The 23630-nt window shown below is 44.2% G+C and overlaps 1 protein-coding gene across 5 annotated transcripts in view; it reads right to left on the bottom strand.

The window, feature by feature from the left end:
• The window catches only part of FAM135A (family with sequence similarity 135 member A), a 98371-nt gene that overhangs the window by 38828 nt on the left and 35913 nt on the right, over window positions 1-23630 (bottom strand). For all 5 annotated transcript variants that reach the window (XM_040428634.1, XM_040428632.1, XM_040428631.1 and 2 more), the window contains 5 exons: window positions 20024-20129; window positions 6529-6608; window positions 3720-3859; window positions 3564-3634; window positions 235-408 (listed from right to left, as the gene is read on the bottom strand). In XM_040428634.1, coding sequence (XP_040284568.1) covers window positions 235-408; window positions 3564-3634; window positions 3720-3859; window positions 6529-6608; window positions 20024-20129 — 571 coding nt within the window. The remainder of the gene's footprint in view (window positions 1-234; window positions 409-3563; window positions 3635-3719; window positions 3860-6528; window positions 6609-20023; window positions 20130-23630) is intronic.

Here is a 23630-nt window from a genome sequence, read left to right as displayed (position 1 = left end):
CACTCGTTCATCAGGTAATCGGCAGTACCTTTACACCGGCAGATAATCACTAACAAGAGCTCCTATGAACGCTGGTTAGTGATTATCTGGTGGATTCTCGGCCTGTGTAAAGAGTCTCACATTATCTAATCACACAAGTGTTTCAGGTAACATTGATTATAATCAATGCACATGACAGCTTCATTTGAATGATGGTCTATGTCTTTTACATATAAAATAGGTTAACAGACTTACCTGATGAGTGGCTGATGCAGCGCAACCAAGGACCCATGAACTACAATAGATATGACTGAGAGGTGAAAGTAATCAAACATTAAATTGATGTGGTGATGAAGGCCTCTATGTAGGTTAAAGTGCAACTTTAAATTTCGACTACTAATTAGTTGCAAGGCGTTTGGGTCATTTGGTCTAAAAAGAGAAAATAAATATGATTACTTTATAAAATGGTTTCCATTTCTGTCACTGTGACTGGAAGAGATGGATCTTCTATTAGCCAAAAAGGCACAGAAAATAATGTGCCATACGGCTAATAGCAGCTCCTCCAGCTCTATAACATGTGGCCGCTAGATTGCACAGCATTGTATGGTGACAGGTTCCCGTTAAATGATGACATGTCCACCTTACCCCCCAAAATAACATTCATTGGTTTGCAATTTGTAAGTGAGCATTTGTAACTAAAGACATGATTTCTTATAGTTCTCTAGTTCCAGTGAAGAAGGATCCACTGAAAACCGTAATACATAAACTATCACTATATTGCTTTCCTTTAAGAAACAGAGCGTGACAAACTAGAGAACATATGGTAGGACACCCCGAGATACACAAAAAGGAAGTTTGCTAAAAAGGAAAGCTATTTTCTGTAGCGTTTCAAATATTTTAACTATTTAAACCACGGGAATCGTAAGATCCACTAATGTGTTCACCACATCAGATAGGGTGTAGAACAATACTGCCAAGGTTGTGGAAGATATAAGCTGGCCATACACATTAGGGCTCATTCAGACGGCCGTATGCTGTCCGCAAAAAAACTAATTGCATTCCGTTTTTTTTGCTGATCTATAGACTTCAATAGGGCCATGTCCTGATTTTCACTGACAAGTATAGGAGGACATGTTTCATTTTTTTTTGGGTGAGCCGTGCAATGGAAGAAAAGGGCTCCATAGAAGTGAATGGGACAGCATCTAATCCGCAAAAAAACTGATCCGTATTTTTGGGGACAGCATACGGCCGTCTGAATGAGCCCTTAGATCAGTGGTTCTCAACCTTTCTAAAGCCGTGACCCCTTAATACAGTTCCTCATGTTGTGGTGACCCCCAACCATTAACTAATTTTGCTACTGTTATGAATTGTAATGTAAATATCTGATATGCAGGATGTATTTTTATTGCTACAAATTGAACATAATTAAAGCAGAGTAATTAATCACAATGACATCCACAGATCCCCCCCCTAAACAGTGCCATCCACAGATCCCCCTCCCCTAAACAGTGCCATCCACAGATCTCCCCCCTAAACAGTGCCATCCACAGATCGCTCCTCCCCTAAACAGTGCCATCCACAGATCCCCCTCCCCTAAACAGTGCCATCCACAGATCTCCCCCCTAAACAGTGCCATCCACAGATCTCCCCCCTAAACAGTGCCATCCACAGATCGCTCCTCCCCTAAACAGTGCCATCCACACATCTCCCTCCCCTAAACAGTGCCATCCACAGATCTCCCCCCTAAACAGTGCCATCCACAGATCCCTCCTCCCCTAAACAGTGCCATCCACAGATCCCCCCTCCCCTAAACAGTGCCATCCACAGATCTCCCCCCTAAACAGTGCCATCCACAGATCCTCCCCTAAACAGTGCCATCCACAGATCCCCCTACAGTGCCATCCACAGATCCCCCTCCCCTAAACAGTGCCATCCACAGATCTCCCCCCTAAACAGTGCCATCCACAGATCTCCCCCCTAAACAGTGCCATCCACAGATCCCTCCTCCCCTAAACAGTGCCATCCACAGATCCCCCCTCCCCTAAACAGTGCCATCCACAGATCTCCCCCCTAAACAGTGCCATCCACAGATCCTCCCCTAAACAGTGCCATCCACAGATCCCCCCCCTAAACAGTGCCATCCACAGATCCCCCCCCTAAACAGTGCCATCCACAGATCCCCCCCTAAACAGTGCCATCCACAGATCCCCCTACAGTGCCATCCACAGATCCCCCTCCCCGACGCTCACAGCAGTATATTTATAAACTAATCAGTAACTACTTTAACTTTAATCATTGCTCATTGCTGAGCTCTTTACTTGGATTATTTGGATATCTTACTTTGTCTTAGCTCCGGTAACAGCAGGCAGTGCGGGGGGCGGCACTCACTCACGTAACGCGCCTGCGCCGCCTAGTGGGAGGAGCAGGCGCGTGACGTCAGTGAGTGAGTCCCGCCCCCCGCACTGCCTGCTATTACCGGAGCTAAGACAAAGTAAGATATCCCATATCCAAATAAATTATAATCCAAGTAAAGAGCTCAGCAATGAGCAATGATTAAAGTTAAAGTAGTTACTGATTAGTTTATAAATATACTGCTGTGAGCGGCGTGGCCCTGTATATTCTAACCCCCAGGCAAGCGTCCCTGTCACCATGGGAACGCCTGGGGGTTAGAATATACCATCGGATTAGAGTTTTTACGATAAGCCTCAGGCGACCCCCCGGAAAGGGCCGATCGACCCACAGGTTGAGAACCGCTGCCTTAGATGCATGTCGGTCGCACCCCCCCCAATTTCAGCAGGACCAGTTGACCATCTAAGGTTTATGGGCCCTCCTGACTCTCCCCCATGGCAGATTCAGAGGAGAAACGAATGGGCTGTTCTTACGAGATAGGCCGTGGCTTACTCCACTGTCAGTATTTTAGAACACATGCACACTCAGCCAAGCCTAGCATGCATTTGTATGGAGGGACTGGAACAAGAAGCTTTTGACTGAATGAGCTTATTCAATGGACAGCAAACTAATGTGTATAGGCAGCCTTCTGTTTAAAGGCACTTTTCTTATGACCACAGCATTGAAGTTTGCACTATTTCAATAATTATACAAACTGTATGACTCAACTAGTAATACCGTACAGTACAGAAAAGTCACGGGGCAATGTCTTATGGTCAATTTTTATAACCTAGATGTTTTTTTTTGTTATTTTGGGATTATTAGAGGAGTTTTATATTGAGGAGAAATTGATACATTATTGATACATTATACTCAGACCAGCTAACCAGATATTAATAGTGGTCCTAATACTATGTATGTAAAGCAATGCCTGCTGGGAGAACTTGGACGTAACATTCATTACAAGGTGCTAGATATAAAAAATTTGCACATATACTGTACCTCCTCAGGACCTTACACGTCTTAAAAGTTTCAAATTCAGCACCTACTAAGGGGCACCTTATTAAACTCCTTTGGGCAGAAACAGGAAATCCATGTATCTGAACACAGACTTTCAGTTTCGGTGTTAGCAGGATAAGCAAGCTAGACATGGAGGAGACCATTCCTGTTCATGTAGCATTCGGTTCTGTACTTACGAATAGTCTGTGTCTGTGAAATACAGGTCAATGGAAAGCTGAAACACCAGTTCATTCAACGTCTCCTCAATCTGTGGACAGGTACATTGTGTTAGAAGAATACTGATTTATAGATAGACCCACTAAAATGCTATTCACATGAAATGAGAATCGTACCTTCCTTTCATCCAGAAGCATCTTAACTTTGAAGTTCATCACATCATTGACGGCTACCTCCTCATTTTTGTACAAAATTTGGAAAATTTTACTGCAGACAACAGTATCTTGCACCGATGCTGGGAAGGCCAAGTCGTCGCCTTGAAAATAACAGCACCGTACTTTATTCTCCGGTAAAATAATACATAACGTTTCAGTTACCAAGTAAAGAAAAATATTACCAAGAAAAACTAGACTTTCAGCAGATACGACCTCTTCCTGATGCCAATGAATGAACAGAATTTAGGAAAAGTCTTGCACGACATACCATCCCAGACTGGTTAAAGGACTTATGTTTGACCACTTTACTGAAGCTTTAATCAACTAAATTATGGCAATGGATATAGAAGAGGCCCACAGCTTTTTACAAATGACTACAAACTAACAGTAGCTGTAACTTCTGTCAGATGGGGCACCTTTGGACATTGTCGGGATCCAAACTGAACATTAGTAGTAAGTACTACGAGATGTGCAAGGCCATGGCATGCTTCCATAAAAGAATCCACTGAATGGAAGGCTATACAATGTCTATACACAAGCCCCTGGACTTCCACACCTCAGAAGAACCTCTAGATTTAACCTCATTTCCAGTTCTGCTCAATGAGTTGAGAAAACTGAATAGATATTCTACAAGTAACAACCCATGCTGTGGTGCTGTCCATATCCGGCATCAAAATTATTAAATGGATTGTCCCATCTTGTTGTTGCTAAGGTAGGATGGGACTATAGTCCTGGAGGCCACAGTCTTAAGCCTGGCTTATCAGCTCCACACACACAATATTTTTATGTTGGATTCAACACGAATCTGACAAATAAATCAATGTGTCCATCTGATATTACAGAAGAAGCACAGTGCTGAATGGAGCACCATAGGGAGTGCCACAGAGGACTACATATATCAGCCCTTGCACATGCCTGAGGCCTAAGGGGGCATACACACCACTCTAAGTGTCTTGTGGTCCGCATATTGGGGCAAAGTATAGGACATGTCCTTTCTTCTGTGGAGCAGCCGCACGGATGTGGAAGCACACAGTGGTCACCAGATATTGGTCTAGATGACCTTGACTGAAAAGCTAACAATCTGCACGGCAGTTCACAATTATTATTTCATGTCCTATCCAATCCGCTACCCTGCGGTGCAGTGCCCTGTGAGAAGCCAGCTGTGGTGGTTTCCTAAGATGAACACACGAGCAGAACATATGACAGAGCAGCATGCGGCCATCCCGGATATCATCACAGCTAGCACAGCTTCCAGGCATTCACTGTCCAGATTTCTGGAATTCCTTGACTTCTTATTAGTATTACTTAGGGTCTGACAAAGCAGCGAACCAGGCCAGAATCATTCATCATCCATAACAATCAAATCCTGGCATACCCGCTTTATATGAAGTGTGCGTTCTTACTGCTTCTGGGGGAGTCAAAGCTACGTGGTGGATATCTAAAGGAGCAGGGACTCGTTCTGGGGCATAGAAAATGACTTCCATGCTAAATCTCAAACAGATCTCCAATTAAAACTAATATCAATGTAGCTTTGACAAGGAAAGGAGAGAGTGCACTGGCCACAGGCTTATGTTATTCAGTGTGTAAAACATCAGAGGAACAGCCAACGCTGCGGACCTCTGTCACAAAGATCACACCACGCATAGCTGAACGAGCAAATATGTCAGGGCTGCTAGCCTCATACTGCAGCTCTATGGCTAACCTCCTGTTTACTTAGAAAACCGTTATGACTATAGCTTACTTGTAATGTGTACTTTGTCCCTCCCCTATGCTTTACACTGCAGCTTCCTTTACTTGGAGTGAGGGCTGTGTATAAAATAAATCTATAAACCCACCAGGTATTTACTGTATAGGGAGCAGATTTGCAATACTGGGATCAATACAAGATGGAATGAATACACTACAAAATAAAAAGTATCAGGCAGACATTAGGGGTCATTTACTAAAGACCGATGTTTCACATGCCGGCCTGCGCAAAATCCCCACTTGCTGAAGATCTGGCCAATTTATTAAGAGGAGAGCGCCTCTTAAAAGGGATCTCCAGGCATTTTGCCTGTTGCGGGAAGATGTTTTGCCTAATTTTACCCTCCCTCGCTCCCCTGATGCCGCCGTCTCCATTGCATCAGGGGAGCGAGTCCAGACCAGATGTGGCTGCTTCTTTCCCTGATCAGCTGCACTGAACACAACGCAGATGAACAGGAAAAGAAGCGGCCACATCCTGTTGGGACCCAGGTGGAAGAGTCGCAAATTTTGTCACAAAACATTACCTGAGACAAAATTTAAAACTTTTCTATGCCAAAAAACTGGCTGGGGTGGATCCACATCACGTTTTTTGCCTCCGTTTGACATATATGCTGGAAAAAAACGGATACAAAAACGTAGCACAACAAGTTCTTTTATCCTGCAGAGTCCGGTAAAAAAAAAATATATATATATATATGGTGAACGGATGCCACTGTGTGGCATCAGTCTGAGGCATCCGTTTAACGGATATGTGTGAACCCAGTCGAAGACTGTTAGTACATGACCTCCAATGCCTTTACATCGCATGTATAGAGGAAACAGCCCCTGGATGACTGCTGCAGGACGAGCTCTGGAATATGTCATGCTGTCCTGTCCCCAGGAGCTGTAATAGTAATATCACCGGGGAATAGAACTGCACATTAGCTGGTAGTAATATAGACAAAACAGCTACATGATGATGATGTGGTTCAGTAGACATCAAATAGGAGAGAAGTGGATATTAAATGGAGGTTTAACATGTATATACCTGTTACGCGCAGAAGACTCGCTTCTATTCTGTGTGGAATGCGCGGTGGAATTTTCATAGATGCTCGGAGCTGGTAAAATCTGAAAAAGAAACAAAAGGGCTAATGGATGATATATTGCCTGTCAACTGATTCTTATAATTTATTATAAAGTAGCCTGCTCGTAAGGCCTTACAGTCTACAAGGGAGGGAGAAGGAGACGGTAGACGACTACCCCATAAGTCATATGGGGGTTACCCAACCATGGTGCATGGACTTACCAGAAACACTTCAGGACAGCTCCCTTCCACTTCACTTTTCAGATACCGACATTGTTTTGTACATGGAGGCACAATTTCAGAAAGTGACTGTCCCTACTTCACCACCATACTTTGAACTCAGACAGTGCCCCCAAGACAGTATTGCATTACTACAAACAACTTAGTAGGGTTTCCAAAATGAAAGGTTGAATCTGATTGGTTGCTATGGGTAACTCAGCCAGTTCTACTTTACACCAGTTTGATAAATTACCCCCTTAGTGTTTAAGGGGATCCTGACCTCTCAAAACTAGTTGGATTCCTAGATAGGTGAGAGGTAAAGCTGTACATACCTTGGTAGGTGCTCATGGTTTTTTCTTAGTGAGGAGAACTGTTAATGCCCCTTGCAACACAATTGCAAGTGTCATGGAGGTAGTCCCTTCACGTGCAATGTCCTGGGCTCTCTGCAAAGAGATGCTTCACATCCCAGTGCTCCAGATGGTGACCAGAATTTACAAATGGCAACAAAACTTTTTAGTCTTGTTGCCATTTGCGACTAGACCCGTCACTGCAGCTCTGCAGTTCAATACTGCAGCGGGGCAGAGGAGATGATAGTTCTCTGCCCCGCCGACAATCACCCTCATGTTTTTTTTTTTCACTGGCAACTTGGGGGCCTTTACTAACAGGAAGGATAGCATTGCAGGGGGCATTGGGGACATAATACTGAAGGGGCACTTTGGGGCATTACTCAATGGGAGCCCTATGAGGGACACTACTGGAGGGGCACTGTGGGGGACATTACTACTGGATGGGCACTGTGGGGGACATTTCTACATAAGAGGCATTGTGGGGGACATTACTACAGGAGGGGCACTGTGGGGGACATTATTACTGGATGGGCACTGTGGGGGACATTACTACAGGAGGGACACTGTGGGGGACGTTACTACAGGAGGGGCACTGTGGGGGACGTTACTACTGGAGGGGCACTGTGGGGGACGTTACTACTGGAGGGGCACTGTGGGGGACGTTACTACTGGAGGGGCACTGTGGGGGACGTTACTACTGGAGGGGCACTGTGGGGGACGTTACTACTGGAGGGGTACAGTGAGGGACGTTACTACTGGAGGGGTACAGTGAGGGACATTACTACTGGAGGGGTACAGTGAGGGACATTACTACTGGAGGGGTACAGTGAGGGACATTACTACTGGAGGGGCGCTGTGGGGGACATTACTATTGAAGGGGCTTTGTGGGGGACATTACTAATGGAGGGGCACTTTTGGGGACATTACTACTAGAGGGGCACTGTGGGGGACATATCTACTGGAAGGGAACTGTGGGGGACATTAATACATGGGGCGCACTGTGGGGGATATAACTGGCAGCATAACTGGGGCACTCTAGATGAATTTTTAATATAGGGGACAGTATAAGGCCTATTACTGGAGGCACTGGAGACTTTTAACACTGAGGCCCTATAGGAGGCATTACCAGGGCATTTTTTAATGAGGGCACTCTATGGGGCATTACTGGATGTACTGGGGGGCATTTTAATCCTGGGGAACTATAGCGGTATTTTCTTGTACACAGGCATTACTACTAGGGGCACTATAGGGGACATTTAGGGGGCACTATAGTGGCATTTTTACCTGGGGTAAAATAGGAGATATTAATGCTGGAGGCACTGTAGGGGCATTTCTATTACAGGGACATAATAGGGGACATTATTTTTGGGGACACTATACAGGCATTACTACTGGGAGCACAATACAGGGTTTTATTATTATTACTGGGGCATTTTAGCAGACATTATTATTACTGGGGGAGGGCACTCTAGGCGGCATTATAATTGCTTGAGGCACCATAGGGACACTATGTCTACCGGGGTCACTATTTTTTCAGCAGGGGCATTGGGAAGCACAGTGGGCCTAGGGCTGGGAGGGGCAGCAGGATGACATTGTTTGGAAACCAGGGTGGGGAGGTTGTGTTGAAAATGTGGGGAGGCCTATAGAAAAATTAAGAAATCTAACATGTTTTTAACAAACTCTGAGGAGCCTAGATGCGGCTGAAAGAATCTGTCATAGCGGTCTGTGTCAAACAAAGGAGAAGAGGAAAGAACATCTACCTGACAGGAGATGTCAATGGATGGAAGAGGTATGTGTTGCTGTAGTCTCCTATATGTTTCCTAGTTCTGGCAGGAAGTATGCTGTATGTAGAGCTGGCTCACTACTGTCTCATCTTCTTCTCCAAGTTTTTTTTAATTATAACTATATGTATTTAAATTTGGCGACTAAAAAATTTAATTTGGCGACTAAATTTTTCAGTTCAGTAGCCAATGGCTCCTAGGTATTTTTTTTTTAGTCTGGAGCACTGCAACTCTTGTCCTCTGCTCCGGGTGATGGCTGTAGTGTCCAACCCAGAGATGACTAGAGCAGAGAGGAGATACTTGGAAGCCTTCATTGCAGATAGTTAAGATACTGCAGATGAAAAACTGGCTCCTTGCCATTTGCAATCCCTGCAACAGTGGCATTTACACTTCTGCTCTTTTGTCATGAAAGAGGCATGAGCACCTATTGATGTACGTTGAAAGGACATATGTCAGCAGATTTGTATCTATGACACTGGCTAACCTGTGGCATGTGCACTTGGCAGCTGAAGACATCTGTGCTGGTGCCATGTTCATGTGTGTCTGCACTGCTGAGAAAAATTATGTTTTAATATATGTAAATGAGAATCTTTCGGCAACTGCCGCATCCTCTCCACTTTGATGGACAGGGCCAGGCAGTGTAAAATTCATAATGCCTGGACCTGTCAATCAAGGTGGAGAGGGAGTGGCAGTTGCAGAGAGAGCAGAGACTCTAGGTGTAATGCCAACGCCCCCGTTGCTCCTAGAGGCTCATTTGCATATGTCAAAACTTAATTTTCCCAGCAATGTGGGCACATATGAACATGGGACCCACACAGATGTCTTCAGCTGCCAAGTGCACATGTAACAGGTCTGCCAGTTTCACAGGTACAAAACTGCTGACAGATGCCTTTTCAGCACCTTTACCCTTCACCTATCTGTGTATCTACCCCTATCAGCAGTTTCGAGGCGTCACTCCTTTGAACACTACATGGAAAAGGACCAAATGAGTGTAATTTATCACAGAACTAATACTTTTATCTGTGCCCAAATACATTATTAAGGCTTCTTTAAAGGTCTGCTCCCCTTTGTAGAAACTTTTGTACACACCCTACAGCGTGGTCGGACCTGAGAGGGTAAGCATATTTACCTGATCTCCAATGCTGGGTTTCGGCTTTATTGCTTCCTCCGCTGGCTATGCAGGTCATGGGTCTCGGCATCAACATCCAGTTTGACGCCGGGTCATGTGACAGATGCAGCCAATGACTGGTCGCGGCAGTGACGTGTCACCCATGCATCATGTCACTTGGTCATGGGACACATGATCACTGGGGCCAGTCATTGGCTGCAGCGGTCACATGGCCTGGAGTCAAGCCAAATGTTGATATGGAGACCTAAGACCTGCAGAAACAGCTAGGCAGTGATGAAGCCAGAACACAGCGGCTGGGATCTGGTAAATATGATTACCACCATGGGTCTGGCCACACTGTGGGGTCCACAAAAGTCAAGAAACCCTTTAAAAGGGATTGGCCCCTATATGCTAACTTTTATAAATGTGCTGAAAGCCGCAGTATAATCATCTCACTACTGTAATCAGAGCAAGTCCATAGCTGTCCCCTTCTATGCAATGTTGGGCCCCTTGTGCTCACAGATGGATCTTGTGTAAACATAAAGGGGGATATATTATCACACCCTGTACTCCAGAATTTTAGCTTCAAAAAGTCACAAAATAGGGGCTTTTGTGACTTTTTGCAGTCACTCCAGTTTTAAAAAGTGGGTGGGAAAAACTGTATGGTTAGGTTAATTCCAGATTTATGACTGGAACTTTTTTTTAAAAAGTCACAAGCTCAATCCAGTAGGAGGTGATGTGGGAAAAACTGGAATAGAAATTCTAGAAAAAAGTGATAGTTTTAAAGAGGCAACAAACAAACAATGTGCGACATTTGATAAATTTAGTGTAAAGTACGCCAATGCAGACTCGAGCTCAACTGACTTCAGATATAAACCTTCATAAGTTCCCTCCAATGATCCTGCCCCCAACATTGGTCATGATGGAGGGACATATGACTAGGCCTCCATAGAGTAAGACTGTGCATGCGCTAGTTACCCATGCCATGCACAGTGTTACTCAATGAAGTCCGCTGATGGACAGGTCTGGTCATGTGCCCCTCCATCAGTGGCCATGTTGGAGGCATGATCGTTATGCTCACACAGGGGCCAGCTGTCAGGGCTGGCCCACTGCTGCACAGAAAGGGACAGCAATTGACTAGTGCTGTTTCCAGCATATGTACAAAACATAGCATACAGTGGCTAACCTTTTAGATCACACTATTTTGTGGTTTTTCGTACATTTTTTACATGCATTTTTTGATGTTCTTTAGTTCACATATTTTTAGATGCGTTGTTAGGCTTTTATTTTTTTTTTTAACAGGGCCTCCAGCACAGATGTGAGCCCACCCTAATATATGAAGGAGAAGAAACATGTACACTTTAATAAAACAGTGAAGTCTCTGAGCATTACAACCAGATGTAGCAGTGCAGAGCGCAGAATATGCAGACAACGCTGACCATAATTATCACTGGGCACTGAAATGTCAAATAAATGACAGTGACTGGAAAGTGATTTACTAAACTTCACAGACCCAGTCACCAGGACATATTGCAGATCATCAAGCAGAAAGGTTTGATTACAACTGTTTATTGCAGGCACTTGCAAGCCACCTGCTAAACAGTGTTAAAGGGGTTGTCCAGGATTTAAAGTGTCTTTGTCAGCATGTTCAACCCTATTTAACCAAACTTAGGGTACTTTCACACTAGCGTTTTTGCCGTTACTGATAATACAACCGTCTGCATCTGTTATGAACGGATCCGGTTGTATTATCTTTAACATACCCAAGACGGATCCGTCATGAGCTCCATTGAAAGTCAATGGGGGATGGATCCGTTTTCTATTGTGTCAGAGAAAACGGATCCGTCCCTATTGACTTACATTGTGGGTCATGACGGATCCATTTTGCTCCGCATCCCAGGACGGAAAGAAAATTACAGCATGCTGTGGTTTGCTCTCCGGTATGAGAACGGAAGGGAATGTATTTTGGGGCATTCTGTTCTGTTCAGTTACGTTTTGTCCCCATTGACAATGAATGAGGGCAAGATGGAAGCGTTTTTTCAGGTATTGAGACCCTATGACGGATCTCAATACCGGAAAATGTAAACGCTAGTGTGAAAGTAGCCTTACTGCCTGGTGGGGTTGATCATGCTAATTAAAATGAAAGCTCTCTTTTGTCAGCATGTTAAAACAGCTGCAGATATATCAGCATCTTCATAAGCAATTGAGTAAGTTCTAGCACCAAGCGGCCAGAAGGAGTCCTTGGAGCACTACTTTTGTAACACCGTTGTGCTCTGCACACTCCTTGCCATGCTACAGTAATAAACAAAAACTCTGCTGTTAAAATACTCTAGACATACATAATTTATAAAAACATGCAAGGCTTTCCCACATTTTGCCATAACTTTATTAGCCTATGAGTCTGCCATCAGAAAATCACTATATGGGCAACAGTCTCTGCTTCCAAAGAAATTAACAGAGTTTTCTAACCCCATGAAACTGGTTACAACCAGCTAACAAATAAGCCAAATGAGTAATACTTACCTTACCAGACTTCTGCTGCTCCGAGTCCCAGGCCAACGCTCCCCTGGTCACCCAATGGCCTTTGCTTACCGAACTACAACAATGATGTGACTTGTGGAGACGTGACTGCTGTAGGCACCACTGATGTAATCTCTGCGCTGGAGCAGCAGGGGATTGGTAAGGTGAGCATTACTCCTTCAGTTATTTTAGAATATTATCAGCTAATTGTATAAGTTTAGATAACCCCTTTTAGGCTATGTTGACATCAGTGTTTAGAAATCCAGCAGGCATAGCCGGATAATGGCAGGAGGAACTGCTGAATTCCCATTGACAACAATCGGATCAGATGTGGATCCAACCGCTTTTGGGCATAATAGATGTACAGCTGCATGCAAGACATTTTGTCCAGCCAAAAGCTGGGATTTACGCTAGAAAGAGGCCGGGTTGGATCCCACTGTAGTCAATGTGGATCCGGCAGCTCCCAGAATTATTTGGCCGGCCTGCCTGATTTCTAAACACTGATGTGAATGTAGCCTCATTAAGCCATATGCATAAGGGGAAATCTCATAGGAATCAAAGAGACCAAAACATTTTCCCACCTGAACGTGTTGCCTAAATGTGCTATTAATGTGTGGCATTATTCCGCCAGCACAAGGGATGGCTGCCTACTGAAGGACTCCCAGCTTATGTACAGTCTCAGTCTATTTTTTCATAAAGCACGTACTGAGGTGAATATACTGGGCATATTGGTATGAATACATAATTCAACAGATGATTCCACAACAAATGTTTCATTCTGTAATTCTATCTTTCCCTTCCAGACTAAATAACACGGCACAATATAGCGTGCAGCGTGTTACAATGAAAGCGGATACCACCACGAGGACAAATAGCTAGCATTTCCAGGAGTCTTTCCAGCTACCATTTTAGCAGCACACATGATATTTATAATCGAGTAACGTTACACCTTTCCTGACATTTAACAGTTGTTTCATCATTTACAACAACAACCTGAAGAAACAGATACGACAACAGTCTGCGGCAAATAATCTAACATGCCCAAAAAGAAGGCAACAGTGCTTTGTGACACTGATGAGGGTAATCCGGGAGTTTAAAGTCCTTACGATTGACCATAAGCATTAGATCGGTGGGGGCCCACATACAGCACCCTAAGCGAGAGGCTGTTGAATTGACCACGTCCCCTTCATTGTATGCTGTGCCTGGTTAATACACCTCAGTCCTATACACTTGAATGGGACTAAGCTACAATACCAGGCACAGCCACCACCCGTAGTATGGAGATGCCTCTGGTAAACAGCTAATCATCTGGCTGCTGAGACTTGGACCCCCCTGAACAAATACTGATGGCCAATCCTAAGGACAGGCCATCAGTTTCAAGTGCCTAATAATCCCTTTAAAAGGACATCCCAAGATTTAAAGGGAACCCGTCAGCTTCACTATGCTGCCCCCAACTGAGGACAGCATAGCGTAGTGACAAACCCTCTGATTTCAGCTCTCTGTCACTGCTGTGATGGTAGTCAGTACTTTTAGAGTACTGACCTACTGAACCAGCCACAACAGCATGGCGAGAGAGAGAGGAGTCCGATACTGCTAGCCGCCCCCGCCCTCCCCCACTTTGGAAGATGACTGATAGTTTTCTTTCCTGTCGCTCATAGGGAAGAAACCTGTCAATCATCATCCAGCTGCAGGGGAGGGTGGTGAGCAGCATCAGACTGCAGGGCTGCAGTGCAGGTCAGGACGCTAAAAGTACTGACTAAAATCAGAGCAGTGACAGAGCGCTGAAATCAGAGGGTTTGTCACTACACTATGCTGTCCTCAGAGAGGGCAGCATAGTGCAGATGACGGGTTCCCTTTAAACGTATCATCTATCCACTGAATAGTTGAGCAATATCTGATTAGTGGGGGGTCCGAGCACTGCAGGGATCATTTACTATATCTCTATGCCAGTTTTGTCACAAGTGCCATTTTGTGACAAAATTTGCACCTTTTTCCAACACCCTGGCCACTTTTCCGAAAAGTGGGCAGGAGGTGGTGGGCCACAGGGGAGGACCGACGAAGCCCCACTCATTTAACAACACGTGAATCCGAAAACTGATGCACATTATACCAGAAATGTACTCTAGCTCCTGGTACACGGACAGCAGAAGAGGCGACAAAATTATTAAGAGGCGTGCGCTTCTTAATAAGTTGGTCAGATCTTCCTCCATCAAGGATTTGACTAAGGCATGTGAAATTACCACAAAATGGCTGCAAAAAAAAACACAGTTTTGAAGGAAGTCCAGCAATAAACAGTTACCGTAGTTGATCCTGCCATGTAAATATATCCTTACTCAATCTATGCTAGGCATGTGCATGGAAGGACGTTCAGTATCTCCAAGGGTTTGTTCACACCCTCTAAAACATGGAATCTGATACGGTTTTTGGCACTGCAAATACTACTCTAGCATGGGACCATATTAAAGAGATGTGAATAAGACAACACTCTACTTTGTACAGTCCATTACTTCTATATCAAAAAACATCAGTGAAAGAGTTAAAATAAAAGGTAAAATATATAGCATGTCCATGGCTGAAAAAGTGAATCATTTTATACAACCCTGCAAATAAATATATATATATATATATATATATATATATATACATACATACATATATACACACACACACACACACACACAGGTGAAACTCAAATAATTTGAATATCGTGCAAAGTTCGTTTATTTCAGTAATACAACTTAAAAGGTGAAACTAACATATGTGATAGACTCATTACATGCAAAGCGAGATATTTCAAGCCTTTATTTGTTATAATTTGGATGATTATGGCTTACAGCTTATGAAACCCCAAAGTCACAATTTTGAGGTCCCCTTTGCTCAGGGGATATGGATTAATTAGCTGCCTAGAGTGCGACACTTTGAGCCGAGAATATTGAACCTTTTCACAAATTTTAAGCTGCATTAATGCAATTCCTTTTAAGTTGCATTACTGAAATAAATGGACTTTTGCACGAAATTCTAATTTTTCAAGTTTTACCTGTATATCTAAAAAAAAAAAACAGGAGGGAAAAGTAAAAATGGAAGCAAAGAAACAACCACAGCAGTGCTTCGAGCTGCTTGAGGTATTCCCGATTTAGATTTCACTCTTTGTGGCTGATTATGTTTTCCTGATTACTAACTAAAGCCAAAAATCCTACAAAAGAAGAATAAAACAAATGTACAATTTTCTGACTGCAGGGCAAGTCCGGCAAAGGATTATGAGGCGACGGGACACTGCATTTGTCCTCCGGCTTGTAACACAATTATTTTCTCCCCAGAAGTCATGGTAACAAATCACAGCTTTCATTTTCATGAGGAACTTGTATTGATTTAGAAATAAAGGAACAGCTTCACACATCCGGTTCATTTGAGTTTTGTTGGTTTTCAATGAATGTTTAATTCCTGCACAAAACCATAACTCGCATTTATTTTATACATGCATACAACCACATCAATGCATATGTACGTGGGCACATACTGTACATGTAGTGCCAGAAGTGGCGCTAAATATCCTTGGCAGACGGAGTCTGAGAAAGCTAAATATCCCTGTTCTGTACCCTCAATAAATACCTGAAGTAACTGCCCACATGAGAGCGACACCATGCTGGAATCTTGCCCGTATGCCCTCTGCCTGCCTCTGGGAATAGGGCTGGGCAAAAAGAAAAAAAACCTTTATGGATGATTATCAACTATAATATACTTTTTTTTTCTTGATAAAATTAACTAAAACATGTGCACTGTGTATAGAACAAATGTTAATTTAATACATGGCAACGTTTTGCCTTTTTTACGGGCATTTATGTTTTTTCTAATAAACATTTGGTCCTTGCCCGTCTAGCAAAGGTGGTCTTTTTCTCCTGGCTGCAGCTAAAGGTCTCTGTACTTCATGTCCTTTCAGCTCTGTGCCTGAATTGCACAACGGTATAAAGTGAGCATTATTCAGCTCCCCTTTACCACTGTCACAGATTATGCACTATGTGGTGCTGTGTATTTTTCTATATGTACACTGTATATAGAGACGGTGTCCTGTATATAGGGGGATGCACTGAATAGAGGGGGCATCCTGTATATATATATATATATATACACACACACACAGGAAACCGGACAGCACTCCAGATAAAAAATAGTGGTTTATTCACCCATGTGGTGTAGGCAACGTTTCAGCTCATACACAGAGCCTTTCTCAAGGCTTGAGAAAGGCTCTGTGTATGAGCTGAAACGTTGCCTACACCACATGGGTGAATAAACCACAATTTTTTATCTGGAGTGCTGTCCGGTTTCCTGTCTATGATATTGGGTAAGCAGCTATACCCTTGGACCTAGCACCCGTCATCTTCATTTGTCCGGTGCCGCCATCGTGTTTCATTGTGTATATATATATATATATATATATATATATATATATATATATATATATATATATATATACACACACACACACTGCTCAAAAAAATAAAGGGAACACAAAAAATAACATATCCTAGATCTGAGTTAATTAAATATTCTTCTGAAATACTTTGTTCTTTACATAGTTGAATGTGCTGACAACAAAATCACACAAAAATTTAAAAATGGAAATCCAATTTTTCAACCCATGGAGGTCTGGATTTGGAGTCACACTCAAAATTAAAGTGGAAAAACACACTACAGGCTGATCCAACTTTGATGTAATGTCCTTAAAACAAGTCAAAATGAGGCTCAGTAGTGTGTGTGGCCTCCACGTGCCTGTATGACCACCCTACAACGCCTGTGCATGCTCCTGATGAGGTGGCGGACGGTCTCCTGAGGGATCTCCTCCCAGACCTGGACTAAAGCATCTGTCAACTCCTGGACAGTCTGTGGTGCAACGTGATGTTGGTGGATAGAGCGAGACATGATGTCCCAGATGTGCTCAATTGGATTCAGGTCTGGGGAACGGGCGGGCCAGTCCATAGCATCAATGCCTTCGTCTTGCAGGAACTGCTGACACACTCCAGCCACATGAGGTCTAGCATTGTCTTGCATTAGGAGGAACCCAGGGCCAACCACACCAGCATATGGTCTCACAAGGGGTCTGAGGATCTCATCTCGGTACCTAATGGCAGTCAGGCTACCTCTGGCGAGCACATGGAGGGCTATGCGGCCCTCCAAAGAAATGCCACCCCGCACCATTACTGACCCAATGCCAAACCGGTCATGCTGGAGGATGTTGCAGGCAGCAGAACGTTCTCCACGGTGTCTCAAGACTCTGTCACGTCTGTCACATGTGCTCAGTGTGAACCTGCTTTCATCTGTGAAGAGCACAGGGCACCAGTGGCGAATTTGCCAATCTTGGTGTTCTCTGGCAAATGCCAAACGTCCTGCACGGTGTTGGGCTGTAAGCACAACCCCCACCTGTGGACGTCGGGCCCTCATATCACCCTCATGGAGTCTGTTTCTGACTGTTTGAGCAGACACATGCACATTTGTGGCCTGCTGGAGGTTATTTTGCAGGGCTCTGGCAGTGCTCCTCCTGTTCCTCCTTGCACAAAGGCGGAGGTAGCGGTCCTGCTGCTGGGTTGTTGCCCTCCTACGGCCTCCTCCACGTCTCCTGATGTACTGGCCTGTCTCCTGGTAGCGCCTCCATGCTCTGGACACTACGCTTACAGACACAGCAAACCTTCTTGCCACAGCTCGCATTGATGTGCCATCCTGGATAAGCTGCACTACCTGAGCCACTTGTGTGGGTTGTAGACTCCGTCTCATGCTACCACTAGAGTGAAAGCACCGCCAGCATTCAAAAGTGACCAAAACATCAGCCAGGAAGCATAGGAACTGAGAAGTGGTCTGTGATCACTACCTGCAGAACCAATCCTTTATTGGGGGGTGTCTTGCTAATTGCCTATAATTTCCACCTGTTGTCTATCCCATTTGCACAACAGCATGTGAAATTGATTGTCACTCAGTGTTGCTTCCTAAGTGGACAGTTTGATTTCACAGAAGTGTGATTGACTTGGAGTTACATTGTGTTGTTTAAGTGTTCCCTTTATTTTTTTGAGCAGTGTATATATATATATATATATATATATATATATATATATACATACATACACACACACACACACACACACATACACAGCTTCTGGAAGATGAAGACTACAAAAAACTGACACCAAATACAATATAATACCAGCCTCTGCAACTACAACCACTAAAAGTAAATAAGCCCCCATCACTGGGCCTGGGTTGCACATAGGGGGCAATGTCCACTGCTACAGGCGACATATCACGGGACGAACCTCATACCCGAGGCCACTTACACATAGACTGTCCCCGCTGGCCGGGCCTTCTCTGTTAGCGGGGTGACTATGTCCATTACCTGCATGTCGCACATCCCTGGGGACATATGAAGAGACCAGAAGAGGACCGGAGAGAAGAAATGGCGGACAAGAGCGGGAGACCAAGGAGGAAGCCTGGTGAAGGTCGGCTATTGGTTCCACTGCTCTCTGGAAGTGTCCACTGTTGCCAGTTGTTACAGCGTAAGCCCAGCTCCAGTCAGTGCTGGTCTCCTGAGGTGATCTGGTGCGCTGTATCAGGGCAGCACATGCGGAATCCTCAGGATTAATGGTGCAATACAGGACGATTTTAAAAAAGCAATATCATCGGGCACTAAATGGGCGAATTAACCAAATTAATTCTAATGATCACCCAGCCCTATCTGGAAATATGCCAGACTCCTCAGGGGATCATTGTGAGTGTATATAATTATTGGGGATACAAAGAAAATGCAATACTTAGCTGTGCTATAGCTCTACAGGCGAATCAATAGGTCACAATGTAAAATAATCAGTACAGTCAAAAAAAGAAAAAGGGGAGTAGTTGTTAGTAATGAGCAATCACCTACCAGATTACCTTTTTTTTTTTGCAATGCGACTAAGATCAGGAAGTAAGAAAACTACGAACCTACGTAGAACATCCTAAAGCCAGGTACGTGCTCCAGCTCCACAATGAACACACACTCCTGCCTCCGCTAAGAGCACGTTCTTTGTATTATGGAAATTCATCATGTCCGATCCTTCTTTCCCTGACATTTTCCACAGGATAGAGCTCAGGGCCTCCCCTTTTTCCTGCACTACTTATAGATAAGGTCCAATGCATAAAAAAAAAGCGGTGATATACATGTGTGAATACTAGCTAACACATGCCATGCTTCCCTCCCAAAGGCAGGCGTAGAATAGTACAAAGCACAACTAACCAAACACAATCATATGTAACACAAAAAGCGTCATAAATACTGTATGTAGAGAACCTGAGCCATTAAATAGCTTGGACTGTCGCAATGCCCCAGTGAGTGGCACACACAGCACATTCTTATGAATCATCTGGGCATCATCACACGCCGGAAGCCGCTGTCTAGCTGTAGGGAACTGAGCCAAAAAAAACAAGAAATGTGCCCAAGTTATTAACCAGAATACGGTACTCACCCTCTCTGAAATAGGTCTACGTTGTAAAACTTCTGGAGCTCCACTGAAAACTCCACAGTCGCCTGCACGTCACTCATTTTGATCCCAGATGAAGATTCGCTGTTCACTAAACAGAGGGGAAGCGAGACATCAGTGACTCAAAACTTGACTTACTATAAAATCTATCGAATAGCAGATAAAACAAAGTTTTGGCACACGTTAGGACATGTGGTGACCTCCCCTGAGAACCAGAACACAATTTCTTACCACAGAGCGCTGTGCACTTGATGCGGACCCAGAGCATCCATGTGTATTAAACAGAAGGTGCCCCTTTGCTCAAAGGGCCCGACATTCAGAAGGAGTTGGCATATCCTAGCAATGTGCGACATGTAAATATAGTCACAATGCCCCTTTAATATTAATATACTACTAAATTATGTTCTATCAATAATCACCCCCCACCAATTAGCTGTTTGAGGATGCTGAGGCGCTAATCGCTCACGCTGCAGCTTCTTCAATGTGACAGGTTAGTACGGAGTTGTCTCGTTCACTTGAATGGGACAAATCTGTAATTACCCTGTGCCGCCACCACTACTTAGACAGCATGCAGGTAAATACTGAAGAGACTGTACAGCGGGGGCCACAGCTGATCGATGGAAGTGTTGAGTGTCGGACCAATGGTCATCAATATTGTGAAGCTGGAATACCCTTTAAATCTTGTCTTAAATCATACCATAGCCCTTTTCCCCAGGCGGTTTCAGACAGCTTCCCCAGTAGAAATGTTTGCACTGCTAGCTTACGTCTGCAATAAGGATGTGACTGCGAGGTATGGAAAACTGGTAGACATGCAGGAAGCAGAATGGCCTGCATACCATTCCCTATAGCCTCTAAAACAGATGGTGACAACTTCCCGCCCTACGTTACAGTAGGAATAGCCACACTGAAGGACAAACAGCTGAAATAATAATCCAGAATCTCCATAACTGAACAAAACTACAAAAAAAGCCCTCTTTGAGGGCTTGTCCAGTATGTTGATACTGATAGTCTATCCTCAGGATAGGCCACCATATCAAAAAGACGGGGCTCCGACACACTGCACCCCTGTCAACCAGCTGTTACCTTGTAACTCCAGCGCCAAAACTACACAGCCCCGTCCCTTATGTGGAAACTGAAGTGAGTGATGACAAGCCCAACCACTGCATAAAAGATAGCGTTGTGTAGTTCTGGCGCTGATCGGTGGGGGTCCAGGACGTGGCACCCCTGACAATCTGACAGTAGTGGACTAGGTCATCAATATGTAAATCCTGGACAACTTCTTTAATATCATCCTCTTCTTTATCAATCAAAACTGTGAGACATAACTAAATACACTACTCTTTTACAGATGTGCCAGGAGATGCTCCTCCACCACCTGGCTGTAAGAGAACTGGCGCAGCAGGAGCCCCCCCACCCCTGTCTGCAACAGGAGACCAGGCATGCTAAGCTCTGCCCCGTCAACTGAATTTGAGGGAATCGGGGGTGGGGAATTAATATTAAGGCTAGAAATCTCTATTAGAAGCCATGATTTTCTTAAGTTTCTGACTTCAACTTGAAAAAATGGTGGCGTTCAAGCTACAAGTAAGGCTGGGGCTACACTGTGGACTCTGGCCGCCACACATGCTGCATAACCAAGTGAATAAATGCGCAACAATCGCTAAATATCCACCAGGTTTGATTTCTTGTGACGGGGCTGGGTTGCGGCAACTTACCAGTTGCAACGTGACCAATTCCCTTTCACTAGTTGTGGTGCAATCTTTGGCTGTGCGACTTGTGTTGCGGGTAAAGTTGGGGTGTAGCCCCAGCCTAAAAGGCAAGATCGCTTGGGGCCACAGCACTATCTGCACATTTACTTGCCCAAGAACTATGGGAGCTCAAACCATGTTTTCTGCCAAGGAAGTCAGGTGAATAAAATCTGCTCTACAGTAAGTGTGCTCCTACCACAAGCCGACACCAATTACTACACTGCGTATCTGGAATGCTGCCCAGAATCAAAGAACAGGATTTGCACCCCTCTGGTGAACAAGCACAATTCTAACACATACAGTACAGACCAAAAGTTTGGACACACCTTCTCATTCAAAGAGTTTTCTTTATTTTCATGACTATGAAGGCATCAAAACTATGAATTAGAACATGTGGAATTATATACATAACAAACAAGTGTGAAACAACTGAAAATATGTCATATTCTAGGTTCTTCAAAGTAGCCACCTTTTGCTTTGATTACTGCTTTGCACACTCTTGGCATTCTCTTGATGAGCTTCAAGAGGTAGTCACCTGAAATGGTCTTCCAACAGTCTTGAAGGAGTTCCCAGAGATGCTTAGCACTTGTTGGCCCTTTTGCCTTCACTCTGCAGTCCAGCTCACCCCAAACCATCTCGATTGGGTTCAGGTCCGGTGACTGTGGAGGCCAGGTCATCTGGCGCAGCACCCCATCACTCTCCTTCATGGTCAAATAGCCCTTACTTTCAAAGTTTTACCAATTTTTCGGCTGACTGACTGACCTTCATTTCTTAAAGTAATGATGGCCACTCGTTTTTCTTTACTTAGCTGCTTTTTTCTTGCCATAAAACAAATTATAACAGTATATTCAGTAGGACTATCAGCTGTGTAACTATTCACCTGACTTCTCCTCAACGCAACTGATGGTCCCAACCCCATTTATAAGGCAAGAAATCCCACTTATTAAACCTGACAGGGCACACCTGTGAAGTGAAAACCATTTCAGGGGACTACCTCTTGAAGCTTATCAAGAGAATGCCAAGAGTGTGCAAAGCAGTAATCAAAGCAAAAGGTGGCTCCTTTGAAGAACCTAGAATATGACATATTTTCAGTTGTTTTACACTTGTTTGTTATGTATATAATTCCACGTGTTAATTCATAGTTTTGATGCCTTCAGTGCGAATCTACAATTTTCATAGTCATGAAAATAAAGAAAACTCTTTGAATGAGAAGGTGTGTCCAAACTTTTGGTCTGTACTGTATGTGCAGAGCAGAGGCAAAACCCCAGAAAGACATGAAGTACACAATTCACTTTCCATGAGAAATGTGGTGACCTCATCATGTAAAGCAGGAGCAAACACCGATCCCTCATCAGATGGTAAACGCTCGTATGGGCATCTTTCCTACATGCTTACACATCTACCAGGAAGACTAGGTTAAGGGTCCATTCACACGCCCGTGTGTGTTTTGTGGATCTACGGATCCGTGGATCCGCAAAACAGGGACATCAGCGATGTGCGTTCCGCATTTTGCGGACCACACATCGCTGGCACTTAATAGAAAATGCCTATTCTTGTCCGCAATTGTGGACAAGAATAGGACACGTTCTATTTTTTTCGGGAACGGAATTGCGGGAACGGAAGTGCGGATATCCCATAGAAATGAACGGGTCCGCAATTCCGTTCTGCAAAATGCAGAACAAAATTGCGGACGTGTGAATGGACCTTTAGGCTGCTTTCACGTGGTACTTGTTCAGTGTTTTTCTGCACTTTCTGCATTTTCAGTCATCTTTTTTGGTGCGTATTTTGCAGTAAAAATGCCAGCTCCAGATGTTAGCTGAAGGTCTATGGGAACTATGATATGCAGG

This window comes from Bufo bufo, chromosome 4 (genome assembly GCF_905171765.1).
Source record: "Bufo bufo chromosome 4, aBufBuf1.1, whole genome shotgun sequence".
Lineage (NCBI taxonomy): Eukaryota > Metazoa > Chordata > Amphibia > Anura > Bufonidae > Bufo > Bufo bufo.
This window is presented reverse-complemented; position numbering and strand designations above follow the sequence as displayed.